A 12,871-nucleotide genomic window follows, 5' to 3' on the forward strand; every position below is an offset into this window, starting at 1 on the left:
CGCTCACGTTCACGCTCGCCACTAGGACGTAGTCGTCGTGATTCTCTATCACCACGTGGTAGGAGACGTGAACTCGGTCGAGGTAGTGCAAGAGGATCGCGGCCTTCACCACCACGCCGAAAACGGTCCATTTCACCTATTGATGCAAAGATAGGCAGAGGAGGAAAGCCGAAACGCGGTGGAAGAGGGGCAGCTCGTGGTGCTTTTGGAAATCGTGTATGGCGTAGAGAGGATGCAAAAGATGGACAAGATTCGAATGGGCGCTGGCTACACGACAGATACGAGGAGATAAATGCCCCAAACAAAGCAGATGACGGGCCATCAATTGAGGAAATCGATGAGATCATCAATAGGGCTCAAAAGGAACGTAAACAGGAAATAATACAGCGCGATAAAGACATACTAAAGAAGCCAATTGGGGGCCGGTTTTAAACTCAATATATGAAATATTTACTTAGTTGCATAAGCCTTACATTTAAAATGATAGATGCATATATAATGACATACTGTATACTGTAGTTATTATGAACCAGTTCTTTAGTTACGATCCTGTACGTACATTGTTTTTTTGTTTGCTCATATCCTCATACGAAAAGTATTGTGCGTAAAGAAATTAATAAAGTTTGCATACATACTACATTGGACTGAATAACCGATAAATTGGAGAATTCTCATTACTTTTTATTTGAGCGGGGTTGGTTAGGATTATTTTTTACAACGAATATATGGATTGAAACTATACCGTCTGCTAATTGGTAACCCCTAAATTCTGGTTTATTATTTTCCAAAAAAGGCCTATTTTTAGGACTATTGCTTAATCCCAGTACCACCCGAAGGAATACGATGATTCTAGTCATAATTTCATTCGGTGGCCGTAATTTCTCGGTAGACTGCTTTAGGCGGCAAATTATTTTTATACTTCAGTGGATAACGCCAAACAAGGTATTGTATTGTAGTTGGTCTTACCAGCGAATTGAAGTATTCAGAACTAAACCTGGATACCAAACTTCCATGGGAAAAGCCCGTTTACGCAACCATATCTAGAGCAACAAATGTACTAATGGGGTAAATCCTTGGGATGTAGTCCCAGAATCCTAGATAGTACAATCTTTTGAAAAATATGGTGCGTTAGGACGGATCTAAAGAAATTCACTAGCCATTGTGAAGCAATGGCTAATAAAGCTTCCACGTCTGGCCTGGTTTTGTATTACGGGAAAGTTTTTGCTTTTGACATAAAGCACTTGAGCATGTCCGAAATGTCATTTTGATGACGCTGCTCAAACATTCGCAATGACCGAGTGTGCAAAGCACTGGCGTGCCATTATTTTATGTATTTTTTCCATTGTTAAATTCAATTTTCTTTTAGTTCTTAGATTTTTTGGTTGTTGTTGTTGTAACAGCATACAAACTCCCCAAAGACTATTTGTGGAGTGTTGCTGGAGTGACAGTCCTTGGCCAGATATAAATCTGGGTCGTTCCGGTTACGTAGACCCGACTGTCGTGGGAACGTAGATTTTTTTGTCCTTCTGGCCAGATGTCATCAGCGGGCGGTCAAGGGAGCTTCGGCAGCTGGCTAAGCGTCAGCTCTGGATTCTTACACTTGTATTGACCGGACTTTGTTCGTTAGGAGCCCACGCGGTGCAACTGTTTGGAAGACGAGGAGGAATCATCTCAGCTCTTCCTTCTCAGCTGCCCGGCATTCGCAATATCTTCAGAGTAGAGAGCAGAGTATCTTCAGCTACCGTTCAAAGAACTTGTGTAATATGGTAACACAATGGACAATCTAATTTATGTCTAAGTGAGCCCCTGTGTCGGGTCTGCCACTACAACCTAACCTAGATTTTGGTTTTTAAAAGAAAAATTTACATATTTGTTTAACTTCATTTAAATTTTATTTATTTTTTTTAATTTTCAGTTCCGAAAAGAAAATTATACATATATTTGTTTAATTTCATTTAATTTTTAGAAACTTATTTTATTTAATTTTATCGCTTTTATATTTTTTATTTTTTTAATTAACTTTCTTTTACTTTTTAGATTTTATTTTAAAAAGATTTTTTTTTTTTTAATTGGGAACTTATTTTATTTGTTTTTATCTTTTTTTTTAATTTTATTTACATACAATTTTGTTTTTAATTCAAATTTTTGGATTTTTAGGTTTTATTAATTTAAGAAAAATATTTTTTTTTTTAGTTTTTAGAAATTTATTTATTATTTTTTATACATATTTTTTTCTTTTATAGTTTTTTTTCAATTTTTTTTCTTTTTGTAATTTAAATTTCCTTTAATTTTAAGTTTTAATTGTTTTAAAAGGAAATGCATATTTTTTATTTAATTTATATTTTAGAAATCTTATTTTTAAAAGACACACAGAATAACACAAATACCTCCTCGTTAGCCTCTTTGTTTTCAAGCTATAATTGATGGAAATGCCATATTTGCGCAACTAAGTTCCAATTCGACATTTAACCGTGGTTGTGCATAGTGGACATTTCCATCAATTGTAGTTTAAAAATAAGAGATTCTGATGCTTTGGCCTGATGCATTTCTGAACACAGGGCATAACCTCAGCACACCACCAAAACAGCTAAATTTAAGTCATCGTGCTGCTATACTAACTACAAAAATTCATGAAACATTTATTCGGAAACTTTTTACTGCATCAAAAAACGCTCCATGATTCGTTCACAATAAACATCTGGAAACTTGCAAAGTAGAAAAAAGAGAAACCGACGCATATTTGTCCAAGCACAATAACAATGTCAACAGAGAGCCACGAATCAGCAATGTGGGCGACTAGCAACAAACGTACATACATACATACATACATTATTTATACAACCACCAACAAATGCCAAACCCCTAAGTAGAAGCTCTCGTTTGCTTGGTAGCGCAATCAGTCAATGGCCGGCCGCTGGATGTGCGAGGAAACAATTCGAGACAAATTTTTATTGGAAAAAAAGTGTGCGACAAATAAAATAGTGGCACAGGTGTGGAGCATTAAGTGCTAGGAGCGGGTTGATAAAGTAATTCTAGACAAATGTAAATAACTGTGAAGTTTGTAGCGTAATTTAACTGCATTAAGATGGAAGAAAATACATATGTATAAAATGTGGGCTAAGCAAGTATGTAGCTACATACATATGTATACATATATTTGTAGGAAAGCAGCCCTGCTAATTCGCAAAAACTTTTGCTAGTGTGCACTTCGCTTGGTTCCGCAAACCTATAGATACTGTATATACATACTTACATATCGTCGTTTAAAGCACAAAACCGCGTATCAACAAAATGCAAACCGCGTATGTGAAGTTGCATATAAATTATATTCTAGAGAGTAAAAATACTCATTTTTCAAAATGGTTCTCTTTTTTATAAATTAATCGCATTTCTGGCGAGTATATTTTAGGACGAATGGATAAGGATTGAGCCAAGAGCTTTTGTGAGCAAATCCAATTTTTGGCAGCAAATGTCAGTTACGCGGTTTTGCAGAATGACAATACGCGGTTTGGTAATGTATGTATGTATGAATGTTTGTGCATACCATGTGCCATAGCTAAAATATATCAATTGCATACGTCAGAAGACATTTCATTGTCAGTCTATATAAGTAAAATCGCCCACCTCCCATCATAGTGGGAGCAGTGCAGCTAAACAGGAAAATTGTGAAATTTATATAAGTGCAACCGAACAGAGCAACACCTCAAACATGCTTTGCATATTAAAAATTCTAAGTTGAAAATATAAAAATATGTACATATAAATATAATAAATTCATAAAAAGAACCAGTACGCCAATTGATGGTCATTAATATAAATTGATATGAAGTGTGGAATGGCGCTTGCATGGGGAGAAGTGCGCACTATACTTTAAATACATATGTATGTATGTAGTGTGAACTGTCTGTCATCGACGAATATACATACTTACATACGATGTTATTTTTGAAGCTGCATATTCAAACCCAACTTGTTTTTATTAACCCGTTTGGACTTTGAACGAACGTACGTGTGCACCGCCAGTGGTGTGAGGCCACAGTTCGTACGCCAGTTGAGTTGATCATTCCAAGCACCAAAGCATGGATAAAAATGGATAACCACACAAGTTGAAATCAGATGTACCTACAAATGCGTGAAAGTGCTCATTTCTATAAAGCACTTTTAGCTATTTGCTGATAAACATCTTTTTGTGTTCTATATCCGTTAGAATTTAATATATGATTAGAATAGAAGCTAAAATCATTCTCTTATCAAAAAAACACATGTTCCAGTTTGTTGATAACAAAGAAAAAGAGAACAAAGTGATAAGAATGACAGCTGAATTTGACAAGCAAACAATAAAACGTCAATACAGTGTCGCAAAGCATTTGAAGTGAATGTTTAAAATTTATTTGGAAGAAAAGTAAAAATTAAGTAATTTTGTTTTAAATAAAATCCCTTTAACACGCGTATGCTATGCTGTTGATGGAACGAAATGAATGATTTTCTGTTATATGAAGTTTCTGCAGAATTTTTGCGCGTTTAATATTTTAAAACTTTCGGATAATTATGAACTGAACAATATCAATGAAAAAGCATACCTAATTTTTTGCGAATTGAAATTTTTCGAATATGTTTTTTTTTCGTGTAACTGATTACATTTACATTGAATTACTCATGATAAAAACATAGCAAGGTAGAACCGTTCTCTCATTTTGTCGGCCATGATTTTTTTTTGAAGTTTGCCAGCATTTTAAAATCATATAAAATTGAAAATAAAAAATTGAAATTGTTCGAAATTGTTGTTGCTTGAGATTGAAAATGAAAATGTGTGTGTGAGTTTGTGAGTAAATTTAAAAATTAAAATGTTTGGAAACGTCAAGAATTTTAAAAGTAACTCTCAGCGGTTCTACCTTACTATATTTTTATCATGGAATTACTGATTTATTTATATTGACAATTGTGAAACGGAAACCCCCTTTACAATTAAATATTGCAGATACCTATAAAATATTAACTTTTTAATTTATTACGAATCCTTAAAAAATAAAAGACAATTGACTCGGAGCACATACTACTTTCCCTTCCTACAAAAGCACTTCTAAACTTTCTGAGGATTGTAGAACCGAACATGGTATTGTGATAAATAGAGGGCACAATAGATCTAAAGCTCGAGTATATACCCCCTTTAATTACACTGTGCAACAAAATGAGACGAACAAAACAAAAACACGAATGCGGTCTGGTAATTATGAAAAAAGAAAGGCTCTAGAATAATTGGCCACCTAAACATCAAACTTTTTTACAGCGTATTGAAGTTTTCCTAATATGATCTCAAATTGATCTAAATTATTTGAAAAACCTCGTATAAAACTATATTTACCATTGATTTCGCTTGTGGGTCGTTTTGATGATCCTAGTTTAGGTCAAATCTAGTAGTAATTTAAATCTCCGCCTTCCTGTGGACCTATCGATCTGAACTATTTAGTCTGTTCTTTTGAACTCTGGACTAAAACCTGTGGAACTGTCAAACTACAATTTTTCTCTCTCAAGTGAGAGTAAAAGGAGAACAGATACAGAAGTGCACGGGAACGCAAAAGGCACTATTTCCTGTAAAAACTTCAGTCGGTTTGTTTACGTGTCATTGGTGCAACCTTAATTTGGCTGAAATATCACTAAATAATTATTAAAATCTATACATATTCAAATATTTCGTTGTTTACTTCCATTTTTTAACAAATATAAGGTTCTTTGCTCTCGCCGCTTTCTGTTTTTGTTTGCACATGCAAATCAGCTGATCGTTTGACACTTACAGGAAAAAAAACACCGGACTAAATCCTGTAACTTCTGACTAGGAACAGTTGCTCAGTTACTATCTCAAAAGTGTTCCCACTTACAGGTTTTATGTCAATAGGAACGACTTCCTGTAAGTTCTGACTAAATCCTGTAAACCGGACTGCTATTGGAACAGACTAATTGGTACACGTCTTTGGTTCTGACGACAACACAATTAAGAGTCTGTTCCTTTGAACTTCGGACTAAAACCTGTGGAACTGTCAAACTACAATTTTACGCTCTCAAATGAGAGTAAAAAGAGAACAGATGCAGAAGTGCATAGGAACGCAAAAAGCACTATTTCCTGTAAAAACGTCAGACGGTTTGTTTACATGTCATTGGTACTACACTGATTTGGCTGAAATATCACTAAATAATTATTAAAATCTATACATATTCAAATATTTCGTTGTTTACTTCCATTTTTTAACAAATATAAGGTTCTTTGCTTTCACCGCTTTCTGTTTTTGTTTCCACATGTAAATCAGCTGATCGTTTGACACTTTTCATGAACTTACAGGAAAAAAAACTCCGGACTAGGTTAGGTAACTTCTGACTAGGAACAGTTGCTCAGTTACACTCTCAAATGTGTTCCCACTTACAGGTTTTATGTCAATAGGAACGACTTCCTGTAAGTTCTGACTAAATCCTGTAAACCGGACTGCTATTGGAACAGACTAAGTGTTCCACTATTGATTTTACGGGTTTGTGAACATTTTGGGTAAACGAATTTTTACACAAATATTAATTGTACGTATTAAATTTTTAAGTGTTTTCCATTCCATGATAATCGTCAATATAAACAAACACTACTTAAAACAATAGTTAATTAACAATGAGAATATAATAAAAAGAAACTTAAATTGATATTTATTTTAGCTGCTTAAACAATCACATATAATAAATAAAAGTTATTTTGAGTCCCCTCACACACACACGCAGTATCATACGATTAAGCTCAAGCGTACTGCAGCCAACATATGATACCATAAAAACAATAACAAATACTATTTCACTATCAATATATATCTAAATATACATATGTGTACATAATCTATATACATGTTTTTGCCAACTGCTTATCAATTAGCATATTATTTTGCATTCTCGCTACTTTCAGTTGCTGCCGGCAAGCCATTGAACGCTCAGTGATTTGAGGCGAGTCAAACAGAGAGGACATATAAAATTAAACCGGCAGACAATTAGGGCAGTCATATCAAAATGCTCTCTAAAGTCTTCCGTATGGTAATCCTAGGCGCACCCGCCTCAGGCAAAGGTACAATCTCCAAACGCATTGTGGAAAAATTCGGTTTCGTGCACATTTCTCCAGGTGATATGCTACGATTAAATGTACTACATGCCACCGATATCGGCAAAAAGGCGAAAAAGTACATGGATGAGGGCAAATTGGTACCGGATGAAATAGTCATGAAATGTGTGCTGAGTCGCATAACCGAGGTGGGTAACAAATCATGGATGTTGGATGGATTTCCACGCACACTCGCACAAGCTGAACGATTGGCGGCCAGCGAACCGCTGCATGCGGTAATAAATTTGGATGTGCCAAACGATGTGATTATAGAACGAGTGAAAGGACGTTGGATACACTTGCCATCGGGACGTGTGTACAATGTGGGCTTCAACGATCCCAAGGTGCCGGGTAAGGATGATGTGACGGGCGAGGATTTGGTGCAGCGCGATGATGATAAGCCAGAAGTGGTCGCACAACGCCTGCAAGTGTACGAAGAGATGTTACGCCCAGTTATGGACTACTATCAGAAACAAGATTTGATCACCAATTTCAAGGGACGCACCACAGCGGAAATATGGCCACAGGTAGAGAAATTTTTGTTGGAAAAAACCAGGGCAGCGATGGCGAAAAGGCTGTAGAACAGCTGAAGAAAAGTGTAATTATGTATGTAGCTTGAGTGTTGGCACAAAGCCCGTTTACTTACTTAAAACAAAAAAAAAAAAAACGTGAAATCAAGAACAATAATTGTAACATTTTTGCTGAAAAAAAATGTATTTTTATTGTCATTTAAACAGCGATAAATATGTATGTAGATTTAGCGCAAAATATCATTTTTTTTTTTAATTGTAAGAGTGTATGTTTATTGTAAGCCATAAATAGTCGTGTTGTTGAAATTGAACAATAACTATATATAAAAAGTTTACACCACGTATATACATATTTAGATTTACATAAAAACAATAAAGTAGAGAAAAATAACGCCTTCGACTGCTTAATAGACTGCTGCTTATAATTGAATTAACTGGTTTTAATTGTAATTTAGGTTTTGCTCATGCCGGCAGCAAGTGATGCTAATAAAACTAATTAACATTACTACTCCATATGTATGCATTCGTCTCACTTTAAGCACTTTCGTAAATAAAGTCATATGCGATGCATGAATGTAAGGAAAAAAGTATGTGCCTAATTTTAATTAAGCGCTGATAAGGTTTCACCATATTAGCGCCAGCCAATCACGACAGCTGCTACGAACAGCCACCATGCATTCATCTATCCATTTCTACCCAGCGAATTGGTTAAGTCCTTTAAAGCCTAATAAAGTGGTAGCTCTGTTATGAGGCTATTTAGAAAGTGAAATTGTAACCGTATGCAGCACTCACTCCACAAAGTAGCACGCATGCAGGTATAAACTAAATTAAATGAATCATAAATAAATTGTGTGGATTTTTTGATAAGTCAAGCATAGTTAATACCTGACGATTGTTATATTTGCTTAGTGGAGATAACATTTTTAAATGAGCCGTAACGCGTTTGTTATAAATCTGACACGCTGGTGCTTTATCTGATTGATAACATCTCTTCTTTCTTTAAAGTTCTTTTCCATGATACATTGATTGAATGCGTGAAAGCGATGTTGAAATCAATTACCAATTAAAAGGTAAGTGGAAACAACATACACACAACATGGTGGGGAATCGCAAGTTCAAAGTGCGAGTCACATTGACGTATGTACATTTTGTACATACATACATACATACATGTACGCATTCACCTTCAATAGCAGCTTTTGAATAAAAAATAAAAACGAGATTGGAAAACCTTATCAGCTGATGTATTTTCGTACATGATAACAACACATTTGTTTATATTGTTGTTGCAGTTGTTGTAATAGCGGCTTACTTAGGTTGTTTATAGCTGCGGCTGCTGGATTTTTGTTTTCATAACAAGGGTCACATAAAATACTATATATATTTATTGATAAGTATTATTCGTAGGTTACTCATCCTGAACTAAAAAAGAAATAATAAGTGATTATAATTTTGCATCTGTTCTGATATTTAACATACATACATACGTCAAACACCACCTTTTAAAGCGAAAGCAACGTAGTATATACCAGGGATGGGCGCGTGAGTGATTTTGGCTCAAGTTAATGGTTTTGTAAATCACGCTTACTCACATTCCTCCTATAAAACGGAATTTGCGTACCCCATATCATATTTCAGAAAATATTTTTGTTGGAGTACAGGAACTTGGTTTAGATACATATATGTATGTATATAAAATCAATTCCATACTCATGGAGGAGGGCTGCCTCCTATTCAAATTAAATTCGACTTGAATTAGGGGATTATTTATTTGAAAATTATATTAAAGAATGGATGGCAAGAGGCTTAAAAAAGTTGTAGTTTGAAAGTATTTTGGAAAGGGTTGTCAACCTGTTGGAAAAGCCATATTTAAATTAGTTATTATCTGAAAATTTTATATACGGGTGTCAAATGAAAAATTGCTAAGAAACCTTCAGATTGAACATATAAAATATTACTGAGGTGTTTTGCATGCGTTGCCACCCGTTTAAAAATTTAATTCAAATGAATTACTACAATATAAGTATCAATCGAAAGGTGTTTGATAAAGGTTTTAATTTTGAACTACATGTAGGAGGATTGCCACATGTTTGCAAAATTAAATTCTTCTTGAATTAAAGCAATTTGATAGTTGGAATATGTATCACAATAAAGACGTCAGACAAGAGGGAGTTAATAGGGTTTTACTTAGTAGGAAAAATTTCGAAGGGGGTCGCAACCTGTTTTAAAAGTCGAGTTTAAATAAGAAATGTTCAGCTTGAACATGTAGTTTTCTGAAGTTTTTGAAGAGGGTTGCCACCTGTTTTAAATCTAAATTCATATAGATACAAAGAACGTAAATCTCTTAGAAGAGACAACACGTTATAATTGTAACGAGTGGAAACATCAGGAGCGTGCTTTCTCTTTTCCCCAAATACGTTTTGTGATTGGATGAAAAGAGAAGGCACGCTCCTGATGTTCACACTCGCTACAATTATAACGTGTTGTCTCCTCTTATAGATTTACGTTCTTTGATAGATACAATTATATTATAAGTTTAATGAGTTATTACAATCTAGATTTTAATCGGAAGAGTCTTGAAAAGGCTTTATTTCTAAGCAACATATGTAGCAGGGACTCCAAATGTTTGAAAATTCAAATTCAACTTGAATTATAGGAACTAACGCTTTAATATGGGTGTCAATCGGAATGCTTTTGAAATGGCTTCATTTCTAGACTACATGTACATAAGTATGAAAAGAAATCACAAGAGAAAATATTTTGGATATTTAAAAAATTTCAAGTTTCCTGATTTTCGCATATTTTAAGTATGTCGAGTTTAATTAAAATAAATTACTCCTAATGTAGCACGTAGAAGTTTCATACACTCAGCGAAGCGAGTTATAGCGATCTAGTTTCACATAACTAGGCTTTAAGTAATGTAGCAAAAGCTTGGCCAAACGCCTTGCCTGGGATGAACGCTCTATTATTTTTTTCTACAAATTTCGTAGAAAAGAATTCACATAAATATTCATTCAATCTAATTTTTAAATGACATAAGCTCATATTTTTGTTTAAAAATAATATTTTGTCGAACAATAGTGTACGTCAAAGTGATGTGTTTGTGTAATTCATACTGTCATTATAATTTGTTACATAGTGTATTTTTTACTTGTATACGGCTAACACCACCTTATTAAATTCGCGTTGTGTTCGCGCTTTCTTCTAGAATTCTGCCTGACGCAGAAAAAAATTTTTCAATAGTTGCTGAGCTAGCCATAGCTATTGTGTTTAAAATTTGCCTTGAAAAGCTTCTAAAAAAAGGAAAATCTTTAGCTTTCTCCCAAAATTTCAAAACATCGTCACAACTTTTGTTTTCTGAGTAAAAATTTCCGTCACGCACGATTACGGAAGTTACGTGATTTTTCTACAAAAACGTCTCACGCGCACTAGTGAAAATGTGATTTCCACGTAGAAAATCACGTGTTTTGCCCATCTCTAGTATATGTATGTATACTGCAGTAACCTACAAGGAAGATTTCTAGCAAAAATTTGGCTGGCTTTAGAGTACAACTAAGCCTGGGAATATAAAACTTAAACCATATACATATATTTGGAACGATTTCCATGGCATTACTTCTTGTTGTTGTTCTTGCTTTTGTTACTGTAGCTGCACTACTAAGCCCTGCCTAGTTCAAATAGTTTAGCAATCGTTGTTCAAGCTCAGCTAAAGATTTGTCCACCAAACGTGCTGCTTCGAAGGAGTCTGAATAGTGGTTAAGCGATATTAATTAATTGAGTTAAAGGGGGCAAGTGAAGAGGTGATTGGATTTGGATCAAATGCGATCATCTTAAGCGCAAAGGAAGCAAGGAAAGCAATCTGTATTATCTTACTTTTTGGCTCATATTTTGTTCTTAATTCTGGTTTTATTGGCTTTTTTACTCGTTAAACTCGTATACTTGCGCCTGTTCTTTAGTTGAGTTCTATGTATAAAAAAATTGATCAGAATTGTCCTTTTCAAATATGTATATATACCCCGAACTGACATGGAACTTTTTTCCTACTGTACTTTTGTAACACTACAAACGTGTAGATGATATTCAATAACGAAGTGGTCGACGGATTACGAAGGCACTTTGTAGATATCTTTAACACAGGCGGTGCAAACAATCTACGAAAGAAATTCTGGATTTATGCGGTTCCTTCGACGACATGCCTAGTGGAAATTCGGCATAAGTGTACGAAAAACCTTTTGACCAGATACGATTTTTAAAGATGTTGTCAATTATTTTTTTTTAACGAAACTGATCCAGAAACAATTGCCTAATACTGCTTAAAATTATCTTCCAAAAGCTTCCCAGTTTGTAAGTTGGGAGTTTAACGAACATTCTCATATTTGACGCCAAAAAAGGTACAAGGGAATTTCATTTCCTCTTTAAACTGTAAACAGGATTAAATTTAAAACCTCAAAAAAAACGACCAAAATTCTTTGGCTAAAGACTATGGCACAATAATCCCACCATCAAAGAACCCATACAACAAACCGGAAATGTGTAGGGTGACATTCAGTGTTGCCACAGAATTTTTTTATTTTTTACCAAAATCACCGAAAAAAGTTACCAATTTGAACAAAAAATTACCAAACTTATTTTATGTTCAGAACTGCACAAACATGCATACGTTATTTTGGCAGTTAGGGCTCGACATGTATGTTTTTACAGTTCTGCACATAAAATAAGTTTGGTAATTTTGTGTAATATGTTAAAACTTGTCAAAATATGGTGCGGCTATAACTTTTTCGCCCACTGTATGTAAACAAGTGACAAGAAAATATATCAAAAATTCAACGCTTGAAGAAAAGCTCACACATATACACAGTGAAGTCCCCCGCTGAATGCCGTAGCTTTTTGAACGAGAACATACATATTTACGTAGAATTCTACTCATATATATGGTTGCCGGGTATACCGGAAAATTGATGGTAATTGCAAAGCTGATGACCTGACAGGGAAAGGTAGGACCACCCAAAACCTTCCAGGAAAGGACTCGGTGGATATACTTAGCAATTGCCACTTTCAAGCAGTTTGTTAAAGATCACACCATTCTAGTAGCCAAGGAACGCTGGAACAATTTTCACCTTGTGAAACTTTCAGGATTACCTGGTATTTCTATAAAAGGAAACGCTTACAGGCCACTTACTAATGTGGAATCAGAACCATGTAAGACCGAATCGAAAAA

The 12,871-nt window shown here is 34.7% G+C and overlaps 3 protein-coding genes across 5 annotated transcripts in view; 2 read left to right on the top strand and 1 right to left on the bottom strand.

Annotated features, from left to right (window-relative positions):
- Nucleotides 1–1,280, top strand: part of LOC118742209 (tetratricopeptide repeat protein 14 homolog) — a 5,467-nt gene extending 4,187 nt beyond the window's left edge. Inside the window, exon 10 of the mRNA XM_036474134.1 lies at nt 26–1,280. Within this exon, the coding sequence (XP_036330027.1) occupies nt 26–432 (407 nt within the window). The 3' untranslated portion in view covers nt 433–1,280. The remainder of the gene's footprint in view (nt 1–25) is intronic.
- Nucleotides 1–12,871, bottom strand: part of LOC118742224 (arrestin domain-containing protein 3) — a 32,082-nt gene that overhangs the window by 8,070 nt on the left and 11,141 nt on the right. The gene's annotated exons all lie outside the window — the stretch shown is intronic.
- On the top strand, nt 2,883–8,083 carry LOC118742250 (GTP:AMP phosphotransferase AK3, mitochondrial-like). 2 transcript variants are annotated; one of them, XM_036474177.1, is made up of 2 exons: nt 2,883–3,042; nt 6,935–8,083. In XM_036474177.1, exon 2 carries the CDS (start codon nt 7,036–7,038, stop codon nt 7,702–7,704), a length of 669 nt encoding a protein of 222 aa, XP_036330070.1. In that variant the 5' UTR covers nt 2,883–3,042; nt 6,935–7,035; the 3' UTR covers nt 7,705–8,083. The 2 variants fall into 2 exon arrangements, with proteins under 2 accessions (XP_036330070.1, XP_036330080.1); XM_036474187.1 differs by having other exon boundaries at nt 2,883–3,026.

Source organism: Rhagoletis pomonella, unplaced genomic scaffold, assembly GCF_013731165.1.
Source record: "Rhagoletis pomonella isolate Grant_MI unplaced genomic scaffold, Rhpom_1.0 Rhpom_scaffold_00001, whole genome shotgun sequence".
Lineage (NCBI taxonomy): Eukaryota > Metazoa > Arthropoda > Insecta > Diptera > Tephritidae > Rhagoletis > Rhagoletis pomonella.